This window comes from Dermacentor albipictus, chromosome 5 (assembly GCF_038994185.2).
Source record: "Dermacentor albipictus isolate Rhodes 1998 colony chromosome 5, USDA_Dalb.pri_finalv2, whole genome shotgun sequence".
NCBI classification, from domain to species: domain Eukaryota; kingdom Metazoa; phylum Arthropoda; class Arachnida; order Ixodida; family Ixodidae; genus Dermacentor; species Dermacentor albipictus.
The window spans coordinates 158,254,620-158,281,196 of NC_091825.1; the positions used below are offsets into that span (position 1 = coordinate 158,254,620).

Genomic DNA, 26,577 nt, shown 5'->3' on the forward strand with positions numbered 1-26,577 from the left:
ATGTCCAACATGAGATGCAGCAGGTTAACGTCTTTGACAAGGCATGTTCGACACGCTGCTTACGTACTGCGCGTGCGCAAACGAAATATGATGATACTGCTGATGACGAAGCTGATAGGAAACAGCGGTGTGCGAATTTGCGAAAAATGTCAGACCTGCTCAGCGTTGACTCCTTATAGCCGCAGCACAGCCTTAATTTATTTAATTATGTACTTTTACGTGCCAAGCCTCGGTATGATTAGGAGGCATGCTGTAGGGGGGGACTCCGTGTGAATTTTGACCACCTGGGGTTCTTGAGCGGGCACCCAATGCACGGTAGACGGGCGTTCTTGCATTTCACCCCAATCGAAATGCGGCCGCCGCGGCCGGGATTTGATATCGCGTCCTTGGGCTTAGCAGCGCTACGCCAAAGCCACTACGCCACCACAACGGGTCCGCATGGCATGCTATATATATATATATATATATATATATATATATATATATATATATATATATATATATATATATATATATATATATATATATATATATATATATGTATATATATATATATATGTATATATATATATATATATATATATGTATATGTATATATGATGTTTTTTGAAGCACGGGTGGTGTATCTTAGAAAGCAAGAGTGAGGTCACGGGAACCACGTTTTTCGCAGCAAGCTCAGCTTACCTGGATTGACCGCTGTAGTTTTACGCCCCACCATGAGGCAGTAAGAAAGACGCGAGTTAAAAAGAGGCTCGTATTTGACGGTCACAGGCAAAGTGTTCCAATGATGGTGCATTAATCCAAATAACATGCTGTATTTTGACATTATATGATAGAAAATATACGTTAGTCGAAGAGATAAAACATAACCAATAGGACAAGGAAACTAAATTAAGGAACTGGTGACCATGCAAAAGTTCAATAGATCACAATGTTTTAGAGTTCAATTGCAGTTCAGATGCGTTGGTAATTATTCCACTTCCCGAAAAATCAATACAGTTTAAACATGAATAAAAATGTTATTTGTTGCCATTGGTTGCGCAGCAGTCTTACTTTTATTTGTCCCAGTTTAAGTTTTAGACTTTCAGGCCTTGCTGAAATTTATTTGGAGGCTGTTCTCACTGGAAATCAGGAAGGTTTTGCAAATCCTTCTCACCAGATGAGCATATCTGCTTTTCATTATGTACGGGGACAAATTCTTGTTCAGAAAGCTAGCAAATGACAGGGCATGCTTAAATTCACTTCGGCATTTTAATGCGTACACAACGCATTCAAATATTGAAATTAATGTGCAATTATCTGGCTTCTGCTTACGAGCTATGGTTTCTGTAGCAGTTGCATGAGGTGACTCATAGCAAAACAACGGCGCACTCACGTCAATCAGAGCGCCGCCAATAGCCGATCCCACCATGTTGCCAGATCCCCAGAGGAATTCTAGGAACGCCTGAAAACGTGAAATGCAGCATCAGGTTTATGCGATTCGAAAAATTCTAGAGAGCTTTGGTACCAGATCCAATCTTCGTCAAAATATGCAAGCGAATATCTCAGATAAAGGACGAACGCTATTAAAGTATATGCATGTAAAATATTTGCTCGGTTAAATGTGAAAATGAGTATTGTGTACATAGAAGACAAACTGTGTCAAGGTTATTGCCTACGAATTGTGTGCCGAAACCATGCTTGCTTGGCAAACGGTTATTTAAGTTTTTTGAGGACATAATGCATCTTGCAATGATTACATTCGTTGGAACTTTCATAACCGTGACGAGATAAAAAGACTAAGGTTTTATGGGTGCTTGCATTAACAAAGTCAGTGTGATACGTCTGGCTTCCTCGCGACACACAATGAATCCCATATATGCAGCTAAACTTGGAGATGGTGGGAAGAAAGTAAATACAACAAGTTTGCGTAAACAGAAAGTTTTTTCTTTGTATACGTCTATAAAAAAATATCAAGGAATCTCAAATTCCTGCTCCTCATCATCATTATTATAATGATCCCTGCCTTCAAATTGTATTCCTGTACAACCTTGACTATTAGGTGATAGTATGGGCAATATGCTGCTGCGATGCCGTGAATTGCTGCAATGAATGCGAACGTGGCTGTGGTTGGTGTCGTCGGTGACATGTGTCTAGTCGAGTCGATGTTTGACAAGAAGTTCCAGGTCTGATTTTATAGTGGAAGCGGTGAACTAGTTTTCCAGCACGATGCTCTTGATGCTTACAACTTTTGCGAACATAACGAATACTGGTATACAACTTAGATGTATCGCTTATTTTGTGGGTGTTTTCTTTGTGTGCATACGGATACATTTAGAGGTAGTAAACAAATTCTGAATGCTTCGCTCGTCGTGTACTGCTATTACGACGTCATTATCTGCGAGCTTCCAGCTGCAGTTTTGAGGCGCTTTTGAGACAAGATGGCGTGAATATCTGCAAGCACTTACAATTATAGCTCCTCTATATTTCGGGAAGCGCGTCGTGAAGACGGCGAACATGCTGACAAGGTAGAATGTGTTGGTGATGCCTCCGAGAACGACGCATGCCATGGACAGGCCCAGCAGGACGTTGCCTCCGGGCGACCAGTAGAGGCAACTGCACATGTTGTAGAATGGCGCAAAAAGCGTTAAGTACCGCCACATACAACCCATGACAAAGATAGGCGATGAGTCTTCCTGAGTTCATGGCCGTCACCGATGCTGCTCGAAGATACATACACACACACACACAAACACACACACACACACACACACACACACACATACATACATACATACATACATACATACATACATACATACATACATACATACATACATACATACATACATACATACATACATACATACATACATACATACATACATACATACATACATACATACATACATACATACATACATACATACATACATACATACATACATACACACACACACACACACACATACACACATACATACATGTGCAGCAAAACAGAAACAAATTACGTTCTTGTGTACGCATTTGCCATGCTGCATCTCAGCATAAGAACATATAGAATAAATACACGAACAGCGCAACACAGGACGAGCGAGTAAAGAGGACAGAGCGCTGACTAGCAACCAAATGTTTTATTTGCAGAACCGGCATATAAAGACATCATGAATGTGAGAAAGAACATAAAAAGGAGGATGAGAACGATAACCGGCTGCCAAGAAGATAATCAAGTTCTTTTGTTGAGAGCGTGAGGGACGCCGAACTGACCGGCTTGTCCCCACTTTTCAATATGCAAAATGCTTCAAAGATTTCGCGCACACGCTTTTCACTATACCTGCCAATTATTTCGCACTTCCTAAAGATCGGGCTGCAACCACACGTGTTGCTGTGGGCAGCCAGATGACTGTACGGGTTTCGTTTTAGTGAAGCGGCATGCTCGCGCAGGCGATCATTAATGCACCTCCCCGTTTGCCCGGTACAGCAACGTTTACAATCAAGCGGGATTTTATTGACGACTTGCGTTGTACAGTCAATAAAACCGCGAGCATGATTCTTATTGCAGCTTTTGCGCGCGACAGTGCAAAGGCAAGCAGTAACTGAACCACACACAGTGAATCACTCGCTACACAAACATAGATGCTACTCAAACAATGGCAGTGCGCATTGGGTTACAATGTCCTCAGTAAGATTATTCTATCGAGCAATAGTTCTAGGAAGAAAGGAAAATTTGAAGCAATTCTGTTTAGTAGTTAACGGTGTTATTGTCTGTCAGTGTCGATGACGTGTAACATAACCAGTAGAAAAAGGGATAAAGCATGATGTAGCAACGTTGTAGTGCCCTTTTATTAGCTGAAGCCATGATAACCGTGATAACCGTGATACCATGACGTAGTTGCATGAATAAAGTTCTTACTATGTTCTCGAACAAAATTTACAACAGCTAATAACCATGATTCTTCTGTCGGGCATGAAACTTCCGGTTCCTTCGAGGCAGTGTTTATGCTCCCTAATTATTTCTCATTTATGTAAATGACTTACCCTGTCGCGTTTCTTTCAGTATTAGATTATTCGCTGACGACTGCATGATTTGCTGTAATATTTCTTGTAATGCTGGCCACTTAGTTTTAAAAAGCGATCTTTACGTGCTTGATGATTGGTACACCACTTGGCTCATGCCGTTAAATTTCTCTAAATCCAAAAAGATGTAGTTCACTAACTTCATTTCCTGGATAAAAAGTGCTTACACAATTAAAAACCAGCCAGTCGTACTTACTAATACTCATAGGCAACTTTGGCTGCACTTGCAGCCCGACTTATCACGGCAGTACCATATTGCTCAAACGTTTGCATCTGCCAACCACTCATTAAGACTGCTCAAGTGCAACCTCCCACAAGCTGCTGCGCAAATTTGTAAACTTGCTTACATTTCATTAGCCCGTCCAAAAGTAGAACATGGATCCGCCATCTGGGACCCAGAGCAGGCTTACATTATTGCCAACATAGGATCCTTGCGAAACCGTGCTGTGCCACTCATTGATTCTGAATACTGAATTTTCGCTAGTGTCACTGCTCTTAAAACAAGCGCTGAATTGCTTCAACTATCGTGTCGCTGCAAGACTACTCGCCTTTCTCTCAATCGCAAGCTTTATCACCATCCAATTAAGCATCGCGATTTCTTCCAGAAACCCACAGTCACGTTTCCACGCCGAGATCAATTTTTAAAATCGAACGCGTAAGGTGCAAAACATCTCCCCTTGCCATGTAATTTATTCCTGGTGCTATATCATTGAATTAAATAATTCAATAACTCAGCCTGACGTCACACGATTCCAAGAATTAATGCGCTCGTTGAACGAAGACTAACGTATGTTTACCATTTCATCTTCAAGTTTCACATGACATCATCGTCAACGCATGTATAGTTGTGGTCATGCGTACACTAAATTCACTCACTTATCACTTGCCTGTGTTAAATAATTACGTATTACATTTGTTCTCTTACAGGCGATGCCTTATTATCATATTTATCCATGTCTCAATGTATGACAATCAGTTTTTTTTTTCACTAGTGATTTGTTCAGCCAGTGTTTTTATTCATATCAGAGCCAGTGCTTTTACTTTTCTCTACGTAGTGCGCAAATGTATGTCGCAGTGCAATTATATTGCTTGTTTGCATAACTGCAAATTGCTCCTGACACCTTGTAATTTTAGGTTTAGTTGTTTCTTAATTTGTTTTACCTTTATTTGTTACGTCTGTGCGCTTTGAAGCTTTTTTATGCAACATAATGCAACTAATTGTATAGTACTATACCTAAGCGATAAGTTCTGTCAGTTCTGCCCGTCTATGTAATACTCTCATCTGTAGGCCTTTAGAGGTATTCTTGAATAAATAAAAACAAGTACAAACAAATATACAAACAAACAATGAAACACACAAACCAATGATCAAACGAATGACCAGTTTGGCAAAGTTAAGGCCTGCCAATGTATAAAAAGAGTAAGCAGCAAAATTACGATGCTTCGTAAGCTTACACCAAGTTCGAAATATGAATTTGTAATGTTTTTCTAAGCTATAACCAAGCTTCACCAAGCTATAAATTATGAGATTAGTCAGTGTCAGTGACAGTGACAGTGACAGACGCTGATCGGGCGGTGCAATATCTTTAGTTGGCTTATTTTCTTGCTATAGCCACGTGGTTTCGCATAATTGCACGCTTGTTCATAAACAAGAGCAGAAACCGGACTCGAAAAATAATATATTGAACCGGCCTGAGGAAGTCGGACTCACCCGAATAGGATCGTGAAAATGAAGAACCCTCCTTGCCCGAACAGATAACAGGCTGTGGGTGTGATCCTGGTAATCTGAAGAACACCACGAAAAATAATGGTTTTATTACTTTATTCACTCCTATATGAAATGCACACGGGAATAATAATTCTGTAAGCACTTACCATTTTTTCTGCGGTGATGGATCCAATCAACATAAATACTTTGAAAAGGGAGAACACAAATCCATACTTCCACGCTTCTATGCCTCTTGAAGAAGCCTGCGAGGAATAAAATGTTAATGAATAGAGCGCCTTTGATGCAACTGATAACTACGCTGGATACTGGAAAAGAAATGAGTGTCTTAGAGATCACAATTTTAGTGAAAGAGACACCAAGCCTACCACCATAGTCGGCTCTGATGATGACTTGCTAAAGAAGTCACATATACTGTTGGTGCTTTTTTCTTTTTTTAGCATGATATATCTTTTTCCGAGAGGAGTTGTCATAATAACTTCTAGTTCTGCACCGGATGGGCATGAGGTACACGTGTAAGAGGTCAACCCCGAAAAGCTGATGATGTGTGGTGTTTTATGGCGCAAGGGTCAGATACGGCCAAAGAGCGCCATGACAAACGTAATGTTAACGGTGCATTGTGAATGGCGTAGACGATGAATTCCTCATGGTATATGTGACATGGCTGTAAATATGTCTAAAACCTGTAGCTGTGGATGGCGTAAAATATATTCTTGCTAAAATAATGACATTGACTAAGTTGTGCTGTGGGCTATGGCAATAAGGTTTCGTTAAAAGCCTGATGCAATAAAACATAACATTGACACTTTAGCTTCAAGAAATTCTTTGAGTACAGAACACCGGAAAGCTCAAACACCATTCCATATCGAGGAATATTATGACGACTTGTTCACCTTTATGCTTGGTTATGAGGAGTGAATTAGTAAAAAGGAAAAAACAAAGAATTACTTTCTAATAGAGCAAGTGATTGTTATGAGAAGTAATTAATTATTCATTGGGTTTCTCAACCATATGCATGTATGCCTACAACTGATGACTCGCTCTAGAATTAAAAAAAACATCACTACCTCTGGTCTTTCTGTTAAATTCACCACGCTAAAGCAATAATTTTGAGGTATAAGAATGAGTATAACAAGTTATACGTTAGGCATTGTGCGGCTAAATAAGACTGAATTTTTCGATGCTAAGAAGATATGGCATGGAACGGGGCGAACATAGGACTCAGGACTCCGGGGGTCGCGCGCTTGTGCAGGCTCTTTTATGAACCATTGGCTGCGTCGTCGCCTATCGATGCATTGCCCGGTGGAGCGCGATATCATGAACAGTTTGGGAAGTGCGTCTACGAAGTGTAAAATAACACTGGAAGGCTACTGCAAATGTCACTGTGCCCCTTACGCATTCACCTTACGCCGCTCTTCGCAGCAAAGGTTTTTGTTTTTAATTTCCAGCAGAGCGTTAATACCATCACGCCGCGGAAAAGCGCATATGTATACACACAATGCTGTGACCTACATATTCCCCAATGATTCTTCACATTATGGCAGTTTCTAGTGGCGTGCTTTCGTCCTCCACAAACTGCAGGCTCTCGAAGTTCCACGAATGAATGAAGCTGTCAACCCGAAACGGCCAGAAGGCTAGAGCATATCGCGGAATGTGTGCGTTACCGCCCGTAAGATAGCGTAGCCACACAGACACTTTACAACGTCACGCACGACCCCCACCGCGACCCTTAGCAAGAACGCGGATGACTAGCCAGTAGCCATGCAGGCAGGAGATTGCATTATATGCCAGCATAATAACACCGATAAGATAAGCCGGAACACGACCAACATGTAGATACAGCCGCAGAATCGCGGTTGCGCATATCACCTTGGTTCGGGCACATGCACGTTGTCTCCGACATAGTGTCGCTGACGTGGAATGATTAAAATGAGACATAAGAGAGGTGATGGAATAATAGCTTGGGCTGGATTCGCAAACGTAAAAGAGAAAGTGATTTTAATCAAACTGCTGGATCTCTCCCCAAAGACCTGACCAACTGCGGTTTTGAGAAAAAAGTGCTGGTTCAGGAAACAATCACTTACTTAACACCCGTGATGATAAATTCTAAGACAAATCTTGTACGTAAGTCCACCGCTTCCTAATTTCTTACACTTATAAAATGACTGATTAGCAGATGCTTAAGTTTGCTTGTTGAAGCTATCGCACGCATGGACATATAGCTGGTCGGCAAGATGGAATATATTTCGCTTACCTGCGGTTCTTCTAACTATATGTATGCCTTATAAGTCCACGTATTCATCATCTTACTCTCATCTTACGCTTATAATAAGATGAACCACACGGAGTGTTCATGTCGAAGCGTAATTGTCAAGGCAAGGCTGTCGAAGCTCGAACTTTACAAAACCTACCGCCCATGCACCAATGAGGAACTTGCAACGTGAAGTTTTGCAGGGTCATTCATTTACGCTTTGTGATCCTGCAGATCTCAAAAAGTGCCTGCTATTGTGCAGCCACGCCAATTATTGTTGCAGCGCAATACCGAAAGAGAATTTTTTAAGAAATCAACATTAAGAAATTACTGAGGCAAGATTAAAGACGGCTTTAAACCAGTCGTGGGGTTGCCGAAAGCAGGCCAGGTCGTCTCTACGTAGGAGCCGCTCGAAATACAGAGTTTGGATTGGTTTGGCTTGGTTTGGTTTGGATTGATAGGCAGGCCATGCATATTTTTCTGCATCGAGACAGAGATAGGCTGTCTGGTAGGAATTAATCACATAGATAAAAAAAATGCGAAAGTCGTAATAGACGTGTACAAGGAAGTCAAAAACAACGAAAGCGTCGAGTCACCAGTAAAAGGATTTATTAAAAAAATGTATACACAAAAAAAGACAATGTCCGTAACAACACGAGAACCAGACATATCATGGTACGATTCGTGGGTGAACCATACAGAACCTCCTGAGGATTCATTACTTCCCGTCCTCATGATAAAAAGTTTCCCGTGTTAAGGTTTTAGGACACGCGCAGGAGTGGTATGCCCAGAGAAGCCCGAGTTGGGCTGCAAGTCGTTTATCTCACTGAGCGCAAGCATGTATGCGAGGGGTGTTGCCCGCTATCAAGATGACAAGGCGAGTGCTACGTAGGCATAGCGACATGCGTCGTTTGCAACATTCCGTGAGGCAGTGCTGATTAGAGCCAACGTAGCTGTGGGCGGAAAACTAGCGTATATTAGCCTACGATTAGTAGTCACTTCTGCAGGAACAGCTGCTTGGTAATTTCTTTGTCGAGAGCTAGAACGTTTGCGGTTTATTACATGAAGTGTTGTAAGTACGTTAGCTAAGATCGATGCCAAAAATACGCTTGCCGAGCATTTTGGACAAAGCAAAAAAAGGTGAAGAAAGTCGCTGTATGACTGTTCTCACTGTATTCTTTGCAACTTCAGGAAAAAAAAAAGAAAACACTGGCAAAAGGACATCGATACGTAGGTGAAGATAGCGTAGAATGTCTGTGCTGTTTGTTTACTCGGCTGAGATAAATAGCTTACAAATCACACCGAATTACTCCCACAAAGTTGAGTTTGCTGATCATAGACATAAGGGATAGTTTTTCATCTTTTTGGCTGACCTTGTTGCAGTCTTTCTCCCTGCGTGTCTGTTATAGACGGAAAGGTTGCTGGTTTACAATCAGTGGCGTAGCTAGGTCGTCTGGCACCCGGGGCCCATAGGTCTTCTGTCACCCCCCCCCCCCCCCCGGCTATTGTCGAGGAAGGCGAGGATATCAAGTTCCGGGTGTCTTCAGACGTATATGACACCCATCCCCCCCCCCCCCCCCCGCCCTCCGGCCCCTCGCACCCGGGGCCCACGGCCCCCCGGCCCCCCCTGTAGCTACGCCACTGTTTACAATATGTGCCATGTCAGACCTGGGCGTTTGTTTTTCGTAAAAAATCTACTTTCTGGTGTCGAACTTATTGCACGATTGCTCTGTACTACAGATACAGCTAACGGTTAGACGCACTATCACCAGGCCATTTTCTCGCAACACGTTTAATGGTAAAGGAAGAGCTAAGCAAAATTGGGCAGAAATAAACGTAAGCTCAATGAAAATTCGCGATGCATGAAGCATAATGGCAGGGATTGTTCACATCCCAATTCTTAGTTTTTTGACACAATGAAAGACGGAGCTGTAGCTCAGGCCAATGTCAAAGCATGAAAAGGAAAAGGAATTGCAGTAAAAATCGCTCCATCGTGCCGTCCCCGCCATATGTTGTTTTGTGCTATCTTTTAAAAATCATGTTATCGTTCAAGGGCAATAAATATTTATGTTTTGGATGTCAGCAAGAACATATGCTTGAAAATATAGCTTAAGTGAACGTTGTAAGAAAGCAAAAGTGCTGTGCAGACGTCCACGATAAAACCAAAGAAAAAAAAAAGGAATCCGGCTACTGGGTCGCAGAAACACGCCTGTGCACTGTGCGTCCGCGCATGGTATCGACTCACGGATCGAGACAATTGTTTTCTCGCTTTCTCCAAGAGATGACCAAAGCTGAATCGTTTTATTTTGTTGACGTCAGGCTATCTATATTTTGCCGTTCGAAAGATATCGAACAGTTTCTAAAGTGAACAGCCTATGGGCTCTTTATTTTTCTTCTGTCTAGTGAGGATGTGGTCTAGTTCACAGGACGCCGTTGTCTTTAGTTTGATTGAAATATTTGTCCTCCTCGGGCCTCCTTCCCTCCCTCACTTTCCACTTCTCTACATTCACCTTGGTCAAGAGAATGCAGATGCCAAGATGCAGGACAATCGGCCAAAACGTTATGTGACTTCTTGATGCACACGGAAAGAGTGAGAACAGGGGTTAGCGACATTAAAAAGACAAAAAAAAAATAGAAGAGAGATTACAAAGTAAGCGACATCTTGGAACGAGTAGCAAGTCGTGGTAGCAGAAGATGGTTGCATTTACAAAAGCTGATACCGACCATTGGCGATTAGAATGTCGGAGCATATTGGCATCTCTTATTGGTCGCTCATTCGAGTGTCTCTCTGCGGTAGTGAAGGGTGATGACTGTATAATGAAGGAAATACATTGGAAGAAAGAGAAAGAATGATATTCTTACTGCACCCATCAACCTAGGGGTAAGACCGCTGGGATAAAAAATCAGTTTTGAACAACTAGATTGCTTGCGGCATGATTGCTTGCCGCAGACGGCGGTATGATTGCTTGAACGATATGTTTGTATGAATGTACTTGTATGTTCCCACCCTGCTAAGATCTTGTAAAAGATCGCGGTATCTATGAATAGATAAATAAATAAATAAATAAATAAATAAATAAATAAATAAATAAATAAATAAATAAATAAATAAATAAATAAATAAATTATCAATACCTATGCACTATACTAAGGAAATTGCTTCCCGCGGCAAGTCAGCAGCTGAAGGCTTCCTCACATCATGACATGTCGTGTCTGCGTTTGTTGCTGAAAATTGCGAAGATCTAGATAATTGATTTTTTCAAAGCATAAGGAGTTCGGGCAACCGGAAGATTAGTACGCAGGGGGCTGAAAAGACGCAAACTCTGGCCACGTTGATTGATTTGCATTTGACTGCAATAAAGATCTAGGTGGTGAACTCAGCTGGCATTCCTTAAGAGGAAATCAAGAAGGTGCATTATGACTGCAGTTTTGCATTTCATAGCGCTATTAGAGAGGGAACTGTACAAAAGCACTCCGAAATCCCATTTATAGAAAGTGAAATGTGCTTCAAATAGCCGCTCTTTTTAGCTCGTGTATAGCAACTTTCATCCCTTACACGGGATAATTATTATTTTCTTTCGGACGAGTTATGCATGAAGTATCGCAAATATTTTTCGATTGTTTTACACCCTCAGTAGAAACAGCAAGTTGAAGTCAATAAAACAGCAGTTCGAGTAGATTGGATTATCAGATGGCTACAATAAGGGCTCGAAGTGTTTTTCTGGTAACATCTTGAACGCCTGTTTTACAAATATTTTCTCGTTCTAGCTTCGCCATGCCGAAAAAATCAACCAGCGATAAATATTGCTTTCTGAGTTCCGAAATAAAGCAGATCAATTTTACCGAATGTAGGATAGCTGAGATATACGCTTCTTTTTAGCGCAGGAATATAAGCAATAACAGTAAAGAGAAGCTTAGGTCCTGGAGGATACACTCCATGATGCATTATTTTTGAAAAAAAAAAACACCAGTCTACTTTCTTCCGAGCACTCTGCCGCGGTCGGTATTCCCGGTGGCAGCAAACTTGTTATGATAGTAACGGAGCGTGTACATTCCTCAGTGGTGAGGATGCTTTGCCTGTTTAAGCATTCGAGGCGGCCTAAATTAACCTTGGCCGGTATTTTGTTTGCACCGCTGCATTTCCTTTTTTTATTCTTGTCGCGCGTCGCTGCAAATGACCAATGCTCACGTGGCGCGGTGGTGTCCGAGCCATGAATATTTTTCAGCTCTTTGTGGAACGCGAAACGAAATGAAGCTTTCTGTATATGATGGGGTTCCTCGGAGCGCAGCCTGCACTTTTGAGATATTGCATCCGCGATAGAAATGTGGGCTAGTTGGTAGTTCACTATCGTAAGAAACATGAGGCGCACGAAAGACGAGAAAGTGTTTGTGAGACTTCCTTCGTCTCTCGTCTTTCCTGCGCTCTAAATTTCTAACGAGAATTATGTACAGCTATCATATAGTCCTCTTTCCAAGCACTCACCAGAATTGGGTAGAAGGGCTGAATGAGCGAGAAGGCAGCTGAAATCCAAAACTCGCTATGCACCAGAGGTAGTAGCCAGGCATCACGCTTGCACTTTTCCCAGCAGCCCACCGGTGCTTTCTCCTTGCTGTTTGATTTCTCGGCCTCGGAGTCATCTTTCCATATGGCCGACCCGTAGCTGGGGTGCACCGTCTTGGCGACATCGGTGCCGCCGTTAGCAGAACGCTCGTGCGATTCGAACGCCCTGTTGACGAAGGCTGCTCCGTTGGTAGCGGCGTCGCCATTTCCGCCGAAGCTGCCGGAAAAGCCGTTCCTCGTCGTTAGCGATGCCGCCATCTGTGGTCAGCGCGTCACAACCAGGCCGGTATCTCCTGATCTGTGGTGCGCGAGGAGGTCACCGTCTGCGCGCAGTGGGGGGGATTGTTGCGAAATTGGCGAAAAGCAAGGAAGCATAACACGAGGGCTAATCATCTCGCGCCCCTGGACCGACAGAGTTCCGCGATAAGCGGGTAATTATCGCGACAAATTTCCACACGGCTTCAGCGCTGCTTGCTGGGCCAGCCTCACTTCCGAGCTTCGAAAAGCGAGAACACGCATTCTAACTGATAAAACTCGAGTAGCTCGGTCAATCACTTCTCCAAGTAACCCCTTGTTTTGCGCCAGTTTTGTAAAGGCATCGATGTGCCGTGCTATTCATGTTAGGCAATATGGGTGCACCACCAAGAACTGCTGTCGCTTGTGTATTTTTTCCTCTGAGAAAATTATTTATTTGAGTGCAGAAGAGCCGTTGGCTACAGTTGAAAAAGCGTTATATTATTAAGGCACCGTTACGAAAAATGTATACCACTTTTCTCACTTAGGAAAACAGAAATGTAAAAATCTTGATATGAAATTTTTTTTTAATTTGTGTTCTACTGGTTCCAACACTAGGATCTCATTCGGAGGGATGCTGTAGAGGGGACTCCGGAATAATCTGAGCCACCTGCGGTTTCTTAACGTGCGTCTACATATGAAAGTAAACTAGCGCTGTTGCTTTTTGCCCCCCTTGAAATACTACAGCCGCCGCCACCGGCATCGAACCCGAGACCTCGAGCTCAGCAACGCAACGCCATAGCGACCATGATACCGCGGCGTGTTATCGCCAATTGCAGATGTATAGATTGAACTTAATAACCAAACCAATACAGAGGTTACGAAAGGTGCTTTGGTAGCATGGTTGTATTCTCGGGATTAGTTATGAGGCTCAATTTTAAGATCTTGAACGCAATTAAGGAAAGATATGTTTTTTTTTCGTTGTTCTACACTCATCAGAATGCGGCTACCATTGCTGCGAATCGACGCCGCTTGATTGCGGTGGGCAGCAAACACGAGCCACCGAGCCTCCATGGCGGATACGATTTTTACAGGTCAGATTACGTTTAAGCTGTAAGTCGAAAAAATATTTTTTTTTTATTCTCGCCAAAGTTCTATTTCATAGCTCTTGAAGAACTAGTTCTAATTCTTTATTGCTTAAAATACTTTCAGCGAGGAAAGCTCTGAGATGTGCTGTGAGCTGTGGGAAAGCTCTGAGGAAGCTCTGAAATGTGGTCTGCGCTCTGAAAAAGCTCCGAGGAAGCTCTGAGATCACCGGATCATATAAGAAGCATCATAAATGAGCAAACACTATTTTGCTTTGCAAAAACAAACAAAGCCTTAATGCAAAGTCTGAATTGTTTCCTCCAATACATCTTGCAAATGATGTGATCCGTACGAAAAATAAACCTGTCATATAGGCACGGTTAATTCGCGTCCGCAAGATCTGGTAGAACAGCACAGCGGGCTTAACGAAGAATGAATCAGAAAGAAAAACATAAACACAGCAATTATTTTACATCCAGCTTTTTTAAGGACTGGTGATTCGCATAGATCAACTTGCTTAACTTACAGCATGAGCGCAATCCCGACTTTAGGATGACTAACGAACAGTGAAGTTGTAAGGTATCATTTGATGCAGAGTGACCAAAAATAGACTTCGGAAGTGAATGACTTTTTTTTTACATTTTTTCTCTATTTGTTGCACTGGTGTGCCTTTTTTACTTTTTTCTGTTGCTTGAAAATATTTGCAGGCTGATTTTTGTGCCATGCAGAAAAAGACCATCAAACTCTGCATGTTACGACGGAAGATGGCCAGAGATACGTCCATGGGGCGCCATATATTGAGAAGCACGAAATACATGAGAATTATGCCATCGGCGGAGGCATACGAGTTAACTTTTGCTTTCCGCAAGATCAGCCTGTTGTGGTCAATTCTCTTGCTGCACACAATCTCGTGCCTTGCCTCTTCGTAGGCACCGTGCGCAGTTTCGAGGAAAGCCAGCAATCAGAAATAGTTGCTCCAGTACTCACGAACTTGTTAAGACACAACCCGTGGCAGGTCCATACTCTTTCATCAGGAGTACACGACAGCGGGGAACAGGCTGAACGAAAGGATATTGCCGCTGCACTCCCTGGCAGGCTGAATGGCATTTAAATCAACGGCATATGAGTGCTCCCTTCGGGGAAAAAAATAAATGAAAGCAGTGTGCTACCTCAATGGCGCCGCGTTAAGAGTTCTTTTAGTTTATGCGTGGTCATTGCAGCTGTGTGCTTAATCGCATTGAAGGAAGTTTATGTGGTGCTACACTGCTGCTACGTTTTCCTACTGAGATAAAAATAAACAAACGAGTAGTCACTGTATTTTGTCCCTCAATTGCTGACCTGTTTTCGGGACAGGTGGCAGAGCTTTTGCAAGCGCCACGTGCTTAAAAACAAGAGAGAGCGAAAGAGGGAGTGAGAAAGACAGAGAAAAGAACCTGTCAGGGTTGCTTAGTGGCTTTGGTGTGGCGTTGCTAAGCATGAGGTCGTATCATCAAATCCCGGCCACGGCGGCCGCATTTCGATGGCTGCGAAATGCAAGAACACCCATATACTTAGATTCAGGTGCACGTTAAAGAATCTGAGGTGATCAAAATTAATCCAGAGGTCCCCACTACGGCGCGCCTCCTAATTAGATTGTGGTTCTGGCCCGTAAATGACTATAATCTAATCTCTAGAGAGAAAAGAGGCACATCTATTAAATTACAGCGTTGTGAGTTACCTTCCAGCATATTTCTTGTGAACTCTGGGGAGATTGCAACAGTCAGCGAAAATGAGCACCAGGATCCACTGTCTTCAAAGAAATTGGCAGTGGCTTAGCTCGGCTACGCCAGGATGTACGTAGCGAAAGCTAAGGCGTACCATGGTTAGCCTTGGTTAATCTTAATTTCAAGTTCAGGTTAGTCTGGTTGTCTAGCTATGTTGTGGCGTTTAGCCAGTCATTCGGCGTGCTGTTCATCTGTTTACTGGGCGATTCGCTTCCTCTTCATCTCCTTCCGATGTCGATTCCAGGCCTCCTCCTGCTTATCAGAATTGTCGCCGTCCATACTGCTGCCTCAACTGTGGTTGCGGCGCACGCGAGTTCTCCTTTTCAGTACTCCGACATGTTATCGGGCATGTGACGCGGCTGGCGAATGGTGTTCCTGCATATGCTCCCGCAGGGAGCCGGGTTGCGCATAACTTTTCCGGCGCCGCTCACACTGCTATTCGCCGAGCGCGATCACATGGTGCAACATGACGTCAAATGATCAACTGCGCGATCCGAAGCCAACTTTACGGAAACGGCACCGACTCGTTTCTGTCAGTGCCATCGAAATTGCAATCAGCGGACCGTCGAGCGTGCGTAGCAACAATCGACTCCGGGTTGCAGGTACGGTATTCGAGGATATTGAGTTAGACTTTGGTGAAATGCTACGAAGCAGATCATGTTGACACTTCTCTCCCAGTATGACGGGTTACAGCGCACCAAACTGCGCAAATCTCACAAAATGTGGCAAAGCTTTTTACGCGGTGCCGTGGTGGACGGACGAGACCGGCCGGCTCCGAGAGGGACCAAGATATGCGAGGTCCGTTCGCCTTGTTTGCTGAGGTGAGTTCGGCTTGTTTACACTAAAGCTGCATTTATCTCGAGTAACACTCCTGCACACGCTGAAATGCGTACGCCTGGCGTGAGAGGTTGTTCACTTGTGCGATTTTTGGTTTATATGTGCAGCACGACACAGACGCGGTACAAAGAAAGGACGACACGTCTTTGTCACGCTGCACATATACGCCAAGAATGTTAACTTACCAACTCGCTCAATTCGCTTAATTGCTCGTACGATTGTTCTGACTATGCAGCTCCAGAAAAGTATGTTCAGAACAGAGCAAATACTAGCAGATACAATTTGCCCGCTGCAGCCTGGCTTCTCTCTGCTCTTTTTTTTAAATTTTTGTAGGCATTCTGATTTTTCATGCAAAGTCGATTGATGTGCTGTTGTTCATTGTTTTGTAGTAAGCGAAAACACCGTGCGCTCCCGCTTGTTAGACAGCTGCGACAGCTTCAGCATTTACCGCCCGCAATATGTTGCTTGATCTATCAGCCTTTGTCGATGTGAGGAATGTGCAATTATTTTTGTGCGTTTATTAAGCGCTGTGTTATAGTAAATTAACCTGAGTAGTATGAAGAGATAAAGAAAAATGTGCTGTTATATTACAGTCTGCAATGTATGAATAATTACTTTGCTAGTTTGTCGTCTTATGTTATTAGTCCAGTAGAAATAACCTGTTCTTACTATTAATGACTTGTTGCCTTTCCAGTGGCTTTGAATTCTGCCTCCCCTCCCCCCCTCCCCCCCTCCCCCCATGGCTCCAAGAAACAGTACTCATTCCCTGTTGCCACCAGCCATTGTTCATCCATTCCCTTTTACGAAATAAATTTGATCTAGAAGCTCGTGCATCTTGAATCTTTTTCCACTTGCACATTTGCTGCTACAAAGTAGCTGTTAAGTTTCCAGTATGAATCGTAAAAATAAACTTCGCATAAGATGTGCGCATGTGAACATTTGAAATGCGTTTAAATTTACGTGTCTGCACCGCATATACCGAAAACGTGCAGCTGCATGTGAACGACGTTTAGTGATGAACGACGGTCAACGGTCACTGACATAATTGCAGACACGATAGTTCTGTTGACGACATTCATTATTCGTCTCGTTTCGCAGCCAAAATGTTCTCACATAATTGTCTACCACACGTGTGTGAAGTAATCTCTAAACACCCTTTAAAACATTTCTTGCCTTCCTCCTCCGCGAGGAAACTTCATATATTGCATGCTGAAAAACATTGCACCGCTTTTTGTTGCAAGGTAATGCGTGTTTGCACGCGAACTTTTGAGCTGTTCGAGCCACGAGCGTAGTCAGGATTTTATTTCGAGGGATCGAGGATGGTCCTATTCTTTATATGTACAGTCAACAGCAAAAGATTACGGGATGCGCGACCGCGTGGCAAAGCGATTCTCCTCCCCTTCTACCGGTGGCCCCTGGTGTCGAGACCGACAGCTGCACGCATATGCGCTTCCCTCCGAGACTGCAAGCGTGCATGTTTCCGCGCTTCCTTCTTGTGCGCCCCCGGCAATATCCGAATGTAGCCTCGTGCATTCGCACTCGTGCATTCGCACTCGTGCATCCCGCAATCTTTTGCTGTTGACTGTACATTCGTGCATGTGTTTGTATATGCGCGTGTACCTATGTACACAAAAACTAAATATTTCGGGGGGTTGGCACCTCTCCGGCTACGCCAACCATTCGAGCTTAGGCTGCAATAAAAAAAGTGTCATCTTGCTCAGCGCTTGCGTACGGTTGCCGCATGTAGCTCGCGGCCAGCAGGCAAAAAAGCAAATGGAACACCGCCTGGAATTTGCCTCCTGCACGCGCGAGGAGTGGCTCCACTGCAGAGCTGGATCATAAACTGGACCTATGCACAACTCTGCTCTCTTCGGGAGCATACACAGGAACACTACTGGCGAAGCGAGCGGAGGCGAGCGCAACGACGAGGAACGCGGTGTGACGTCATACCAAATGGTGGCGGCGGAAAGGCGCGGCGCTGCGCAGCGGCGGAACACCTGTGGCTCGGTGCTACTAGTGGCGCATGCGCAGTAGTGACTAGGGAGCAGAGAGAGAGAGAAATATTCGCGGCGAGGCGCGCGTTGTGACGTCATGTGCCTCCTCGGAGCACCGCCACGGCAAAATCGCAAGTTCGCACTCAATAAAGCTTTCGCTTTAAAATTACGGCTCGGGACAGCCTAGGCAACCTGTATCCAGGCGGCTGAACTGCCGGCGCTTTGAGGTTAGCCGTCACGTGCAGGCGCAACTTGTACCCGGACTTGGTTGAAAGCACAACGACCATCTTCATCTAGATTTAAGAATTCAGCCCTCTAATGTGGGAACGTTTTCTAGACTGATGTTCGACAGACTTTGTGTAACAAATGAACAACAACATCGATATCAGCTGCGCGCTTGTATTGCGTTGGCCTCACAACGTTTCTTTTAGCAGTGAAGCGCTTTATGTTCAAAATTGATTCAATGTATTCCGCAAATTAAAACTCATAGATAAATTGCACTTTCTAGCGTGTGCGTTAAATATAGATAATATTTAGAAAGTCATGCATATTCTGGGGGGTAATTTTTTTTGATATTCTAAAAAATGTTTGCTCGAAATATTCCGGTAATCATTGAATGACGTTATTTATACTAATAGCCGACCGTCAGGTGTATGCGTGCAACTCTGTGCAGCAGTGGACTAAAATGGCACGGCTGAAGGCGAGTCGATCTGGTTGATGATTCACGCAATCACTAAAAGGATGGTGTTTTCAGACCAGCGCTCTGATATAGTTTACTAAAGCATGAGAGCGCTGGCTTGCACAACGTTTGTAGCGCACACAAAATGACCTGCTCTGTTTGCCGGTGCCATCTTCAGAAATATATTATGGGAATGCGACCCCACACAGTACAATTTTGTCTATAGGTCCAAAAATACCTACTTCAAAGGTAAATGTGACACTTGCAGTCTTGAGTAAATCGGTTCCACAGAAATCTGTAGGGTGGAAGTAATTTTATGAAGAAAAAAATGTTCGATTGAGAGAGAGAGACAGAGTGATGAATTAAAGGAAATGAGGTTTAACAGGATGAGCTTGGTTGGCTACCCTGCTCTGGGCAAATGCAAAAGGGAAGTGAAAGTTGTGAAGAGAGAAGAAAGGTTTACGGAATGCAAGCACAAACCCGAAAGTACCACGAAGCTACAAAGGAGCGCGCATAAGGCTTCCTCAGAAAGAAAGCTTCTAAGTTGAAGGGTCAGAGGGTGTGATATTGTGCGAGATCAACTAGACGTGACAGTCTCCACAAAACGATAAAATGAAAAATTCTGGAATGTGGACCCTTGAGATTCGCCGTTTAAAGCGCGGAATTAGAGGTTGCAAATTTGCCGATTCTTTATTCACTGTTTTTACCCTGCCGGCGTCTGTTTTGAACTGTAATTTCGCCGGCTGCAGATTATAGGCCCACTAAAGATACGTCAAGACAATACTGCAGCCTTGCTACAGTATTCAGGTCGCCACAAGCACCCTGACGTAAGCAAGAAGGAAAATACTGAACGTGCGAGGCAAAAACAAGGCCCATCAATCTTACTGCCAGATTGCTTTTACGTGCACGTTCTCTCAATATATATCTTAGTGTTATTTATTGGATATTATAGCAATATAAATTTTACGTATGCATGCCACTGGCGGCGGTAATGAATGATTCTCATGGGACTGCACACATTATTTTTTACAAACCTTGCTCCGATGAATCACGCTGCTGGCAATTTTCACTTGTTGGTGGAAAACTGCGCTGCCATCTAAGTGCTGCCAGGCGGTGTGGCGACAGGTGAACTTTGGCGCACCTGCTTCCGCTGTGGCTCGACGCCCGTCCTGCTCAGTGAGGGACAAACTTTGACGGTGCGTTCTTCTTGCGCGCGCATAACGTCATCGTGAAACGCCGCCGCCCTTGGCACGAGGCAGATAAGCGGCTTGTAAAAGCTTCAAAGCAATGGTCATCTTAGATCCTGATGGCTCGTTGGCTCTCTGTTGACTTGGGCGGATCTAGCGTATTCGCGCACCGCTAGACGCGGTCCTCCCAACTGCTGCGCGCTGTAGCAGCGCTCGAGGATGTTACTCGCGAGAGTAAGTGTTGGCCGTAGTTGGCACGCTTTATGTTAGCAGCGTGAAAGTCCGTGCATGTGATCAGGCAAGCTTAGCCCTCGTTGTACATACATCCGCGTCATTCGCCGATAACATCCCTCGGTATCTCGAGAAAGCGCCGTAAGTGTAGTCAATGGCCGCTCGCTGAAACGACGTTACTACCGCTGAGGACGTCTGTACAATTTGTAAACAGTGTTAGGACCTATGACCGTCTGCGCATCACGTGTAGCGTAGAATGAGAGGCTTTCCAATGGAGCTCTGGATTAAAGGCCAGTGTGAGGTGCCTTTCTGAACTTTTCCCTATTCTCCAATTTCCTCCGAATTCACATTCAATAGGTAGTAGCGGCACCGCATCAACACAGCGACGCGTGCAAGAGGATGTGACGAGGGAAGAGCCGCAAAAATAAAAGGCACCAACTTTCGACAGCACTGCCTTTTGTATCAATTTTACTCACTTTGCCCTCATCTGGTCTTAATTGGTACATTTACCCGCCGTGGTTGCTCAGTGGCTATGCCATTGGGCTGCTAAGCAAGAGGTCGCGGGATCGAATCCCGGTTTCGGCGGCCGCATTTTCATGGAGCGACAACACGCGTGTGCTTAGATTTAGGTGTACGTTAAAGAACCCCCGTTAAAGTCCCTCACTATGGCGTGCCTCATAGTCACATCGTGGCTTTGACATGTAAAACCTCATCATTTTTTTTCAAATAAGAGATACATGCCTTCTGTGGTCAAAAATGAGAGAGCGTTAGCTTAACCTTGCTGTCCGACTTCAAGGAAACGTGAGAAGCCAAAATATTTTCGTTAGGCTGCTCGAGCGATTTAGGAGAAAATAGCTGCATTTGAAAAAGGAAAAGAGTAGTGATATAAAGAATCCTCGGAGCAGATTGTTATTATGCTCTCAGGTTCTAAAATAATTCCCCAAATGTGCACAAAAGAAATTCAAGCATGTTGTTCTGGAATTTGGGATTCCGAATCAAAAAGAGATATCACAAATTATGCAAACGACTAATACAGTGTTTAAAGCGAATAAGCTTGCTGTAACTAACGGTAGCTTGCCCAGGGCTCTCAGTTTGCTTAATTGTGAAAAACTTATTCACAAAATAGAACTGGTGGCTGTATTACAATGCCGTCCTGCTTTAGATAGTCTAGCAGACGCATTTGCAAAATTGCACTACCTGTTTTTGATTGGAGCTACCTGAGAGCTTCCTTTCTTTTTTCTTTTTGTCAACTCTACGTTGTAGTTTTCAAGTCGTAATCGATAAACCCGTAGAAGACGCGAAACGGTGCCAAAAAAATGTTGGTATTATTGGGCGTAGTTATGACAAAATATTATGTAGGCGTACATTAGCAAAGTGGCGCGGTTACATGCCTCGATTCATTACTTACTTCATCCTGATGTCGTCATAATAAACAAGTACTTCGACACAGTGTAATACGCGAGGGTTAGGGCGTCTGCCGATCGGCGCGAAGACGACGACGATTACGGGAAGGTACCGGAGATTCCCATGCCAATGGAAAATAAGCAGGAAACAATTATGCGGAGCGACCACACAGTGATCGAAGAAACAAAAACGAGAAACCGCGCAGAAGACAAAGAAAAAAAAAACGAAAAGAGGCGGCACGTGCGAAATAGAGGAAAACCAAAGCAAACCAGTTTGATCGCGGGAGACGTCTTTTGCATTTGCTATTTTATTTTGAGCTGCCCTGCTCTTAGCCAATCCCCCGGGGCTGGAAATGTGCTACTGCATAGCAACGTTACTTCTGAAAGACTACCTGGGATGCGGAGATGCGCGCTTGCAGGCCAGAAGGACCCAGGCATGCAAGGCCTTCACCCAGTCACTTTGGAGCTTCCCCGATGGCATGGGGGCGCCCAAAAACGACGCGCCCCCTTGAAACCAATTCAAGGGCAATGCAGCTCCTGGTTGAAGGAGCGTGGCAAAATGGCGCTTTGGACCTGGTGCGTGACACCATCACTCAGCCACCTAGATCGTACACCAAAATGGTATGGTGAATCTTGGAGACACCTTGTCTATAGCAGCGCAACGGCCAAGAATGTTCTATAATATTCCCTTTACTGGAAACGCAACCGGCCACCTGAAGACTTCCCAAGAGGTGTGCTACGCCGCTGACCCTATCACCGCCGTCCAACTTCTTTGAGGATAGTCGACAGCAATTGGGATTGCTTGACTACTTTGTACCTATTGTGTCCACTTACAAGTAGATGGATATTCCTTCTTTTTGGACTGCTGTTTGTGCGGATACTGTGACTGTGATTGCTACAAAGGCATGGCATATTTCCGTTTAACGATATCATTAGCTCTCTCATTGCTTGTTAACATCGTGAACTATTAGGCACAAAATTCTTGATTACAAAAACACAGGTGTCATGCTCAAGTATGTTTTACTCTAGGTAAAGTGATAAAGGGAGTGAGCTGTATAGGAAGTACGTTTTGCTTTGCTAGAATAATAGAACCTGTAATAGGAAATACTTGCACCACGAATATTCGCAAACTACAGAGCGTGCAAGCCCAAGCACTCAGGACTTGTCTCGGTCTTCCCAAAACTACGTCATCGATTGCGACAGTGGCCATAGCCAGAGACGCTCCTTTGACAGTATACATTGATACAGATGTCCTGAGAGCGCACATCCGACACCTGACTCGGATTCCCTCACACCATCTTGCTTGCTTGCCAGCAAAGAGGCCACTTTCAACCTTTGCTAAAACTATTCAAAGACATCAATCGTACTTGCCATCAGGATTTACGCCCGCTGCACGATTGTCAGATCCATTGTGGTGTCTGCACCGGCCGCAAGTTGAACTGACAATTCCAGGAATCAGAAAGAAAGCTGGAGCGCCATTGCAAGCTTTGAAACAAGCAACTTTGGAGCACATTCACAACGTGCACAGATTCCGCCAACATGTATACACGGACGGTTCAGTAAAACTCAACAGCTCTGCTGCTGCAGTCATATTCCCAGCACAATCTGAGGAAATCAAATTAAGAACTTCATGTGTGACCACATCGACGGGTGCAGAACTCGCGGCGCTCCGTGCTGCACTTGATTTCATTAAGCAGAAGCCACCGCAACAATGGACAGTCTTTAGTGACTCCAAGGCAGCCCTTCAGTGCATACGAAGCCCAATGCGCCACGGACCCAATGAACAACTGGCCTCAGAAATTCGGCACATATATCACCAAAGCTATGACAAGGGACACAACATAATCTTTCAGTGGCTTCCAGGACATTGTAACATCAGCGGGAATGACCACGCCGACGAAGCCGCCCGTTCTGCACATGAAAGTGGTCAACGAGTCTTCATTCCGCTTTCGCGAACAGACGCTGCGGCTCAGCTGCGATTGATGACCCGTGAGTGTACTTTGCCCCTGTGGGACTCGAATGTTTTCACAATGTGTCGGTTGCATTCGTTGTCTCCGGACATACGGATGCACCTCCCGCCTGGATTACCCCGACGTGACCAGACTATGCTCTACCGTCTGTGGCTAGGCGTTGCCTTTACAAACGCCTATGCTTTCCTCATAGGAATGGCCAACAGCCCCACGTGCGACACATGTAACATCGACGAGACGCTCGCACACATTATCTGTGTCTGCCCGCGATACAGTGCTGAGAGACAAGTGATGTGCAGAGTGCTGGACCAGTTGGACAATCGTCCAATTTCAGAACTAAAAGCTTTAGGCCAATGCTCCGAAAGAACATCCGCGTTGAAGGCCCTACTCGCGCTAGTAAGGTTCTTGCAGTCCACGGGGCTTCACGACAGACTCTAAGAATGCCGCCCCCTACCGCTCTGTAGTGTACGCGCTTTGTTCGTGCTTGTCTCCCTTTCTCTCTATCTCCCCCTTCTACTCTGTTTCTCTTTTTATCCCTCTTAACCCTTCCCCCTGCGCAGGGTAGCCAACCGGAACTACCTCTGGTTAACCTCCCTGCCTTTCTCTACATTATTTTCTCTCTCTCTCTCTTGCTAGAATTAGCTCACGAATTGTACAACACGTAAAAAAGAGCAAGGCTCATCGCTAACTGTTAAATGAATATTTCCTTCCTGATAATCCGGATGTATACATCAAGAACTGTGAGAAATATGAAAGCCTGATACATGTTTAAATGCTTTACGTTGACCAACCCTGCTTCAAAGATATCTTCATTGCTTTATAAAAGTGATGGACGGGCCACTGACACCAAGACAAAGGCTACGGCACGTAGCAGACCAGGACGAAGTAAGACACAAACGGCACATACGGGTGCACTTTTCACTGACACTCTTTTCACCGTTGTATGCGATGGCGAAGACTTCCAATATTCCTAGCGCCACATTGTTACTGGTTAGAAAATGGCTAGGGCTGCACTGAGCCGTGTGCTGCACTGAATCTGTTTGGGTTACATCTACGTCTCGTGGTCATCAATGAATATTGAACACGTTGAGAAAAAATGTACTATGTTCAAGAAGGCTCATTCATTTAGAAACCATCTTTTTTGGTATTTCCTACATTTTTTCTGTTCTTATCACTGAAGTAATTAGTGTGTATGACAAGCGGATTTTTCATGACGTCTTTTTTGAAGAACAGACATTCAAGTTTAAACTGGACTTGGTGGCTTGGAAATTTTTGACAGCATCGGCCAATTACTTGCGTTCCGGGCGAACACACCACGGCTGGACGAAGTGGTTGTCTGCCAGCGCTTTACGTATTCGTTCGCTCGAGCAAGGTGCACGCCGCAGCCTATACAGGGTGTCTCCTTCTTTAGCTGCACCAAATCTTTAAAACTAGAAAAAATATGAACTACGGCAGCGTTTTGATTACCATTCAAGTGTACAGATAGGCAATCTCTAGATACAGAGCAATTTCCGCTATTACGTGCGTAATTAGCGAAGTTACGGTAATTTACTTTCTAATTATCAACAATAAGTGGCGACAGCAAATGAGTACTTTGGGGCCCATCCTCGACACTACCTATTCTAACGATTGAATTTTTGGAAAGCGGATTTGATGTGGGAGCTACGCGAACAATTAGTTCTCCTTGGCAGGCTCTTTGAAACCGAAACGTGGTCGATGTGCCCCCTCCCCCCCCCTCCCGCCTTTTGTCGCGTCTCCGAGGTCACCATGGGTCCGGCCCCGCGAGCAGCTTGCGTCATCTTGCTGTCTGCGGCGTTGGCCTAGCGCTTCAACGCCGGTGGGCCGTCAAATTTACTTCGTCATTCCGTTGGGCCCATGACACGGCATTTCGTCGATGGAAGTGCACACGTGGCGCACCACGGAATGACGAAGTAAATTTGGCGGACTGCCGGCATTGAAGGGCTAGGCCAACGCCGCAGACAGCAAAGAGATAACGCAAGCTGCTCGTGGGCCGGACCGGCAGTGCTCTCGAAGACGCGACGAAAGGCAGGGGGGGGGGGGTGGCACATCGACGACGCAGACGTTCTTTTTCCAGCCAGTTTCGCTTTCAAGGAGCCTGCCAAGGGAAACAAACTGTCCACGCAACTCCGACATGAAATCCGCTATTCAAAATTTAATGGTTTGTATAGTTAGTGTCGAGGATGGGCCCCAATGTACTCATTTGCTGTAGCCACTTATTCTTGATAATTAGAAAGTATATTACCGAAACTTCGCAAATTACACAAGTAATTGCGGAAATTGCTCTGTATCTGAAGGCTGCCTACCCGTACACTCGAATGGTCAACATAACATTAGCGTGATTTATATTTCTCTAAATTTAAATATTTGGTGCAGTTAGAAAAAAAAAACACCCTGTATAGCGCTCGAACAGCTACCATAGTAGGCACAACATAGTACGAGTTTCCTGGAGGAGAGTTGTTTTGTTAGTTTTAGTCATTTGAAAACAAGCATCACCGGTGTGCACGAAGAAAGCACAGGCATGCAGGCGCATAGTACTTCCAAAGCGATATGCCGAAGCCGGTGCCATCACTCTATCGCC

At 44.5% G+C, this 26,577-nt stretch overlaps 1 protein-coding gene and 1 long non-coding RNA gene across 13 annotated transcripts in view; one reads left to right on the top strand and one right to left on the bottom strand.

Moving 5' to 3' along the window:
* Positions 1-26,577, top strand: part of LOC135916647 (uncharacterized) — a 465,480-nt gene that overhangs the window by 67,415 nt on the left and 371,488 nt on the right. The window lies entirely within an intron of this gene.
* Positions 1-26,577, bottom strand: part of LOC135916637 (MFS-type transporter SLC18B1-like) — a 50,389-nt gene that overhangs the window by 14,486 nt on the left and 9,326 nt on the right. For 4 of the 7 annotated variants that reach the window (XM_065450052.2, XM_065450054.2, XM_065450051.1 and 1 more), the window contains 5 exons: positions 12,517-12,917; positions 5,932-6,027; positions 5,768-5,841; positions 2,448-2,595; positions 1,376-1,444 (listed from right to left, as the gene is read on the bottom strand). In XM_065450052.2, the coding sequence (XP_065306124.1) occupies positions 1,376-1,444; positions 2,448-2,595; positions 5,768-5,841; positions 5,932-6,027; positions 12,517-12,852 (723 nt within the window). In that variant the 5' untranslated portion in view covers positions 12,853-12,917. Of the gene's footprint in view, positions 1-1,375; positions 1,445-2,447; positions 2,596-5,767; positions 5,842-5,931; positions 6,028-12,516; positions 12,918-20,221; positions 20,415-26,577 lie in introns of those variants that run through there. The other 3 variants (XM_065450056.1, XM_065450055.1, XM_065450053.2) reach the window with 2 other exon arrangements.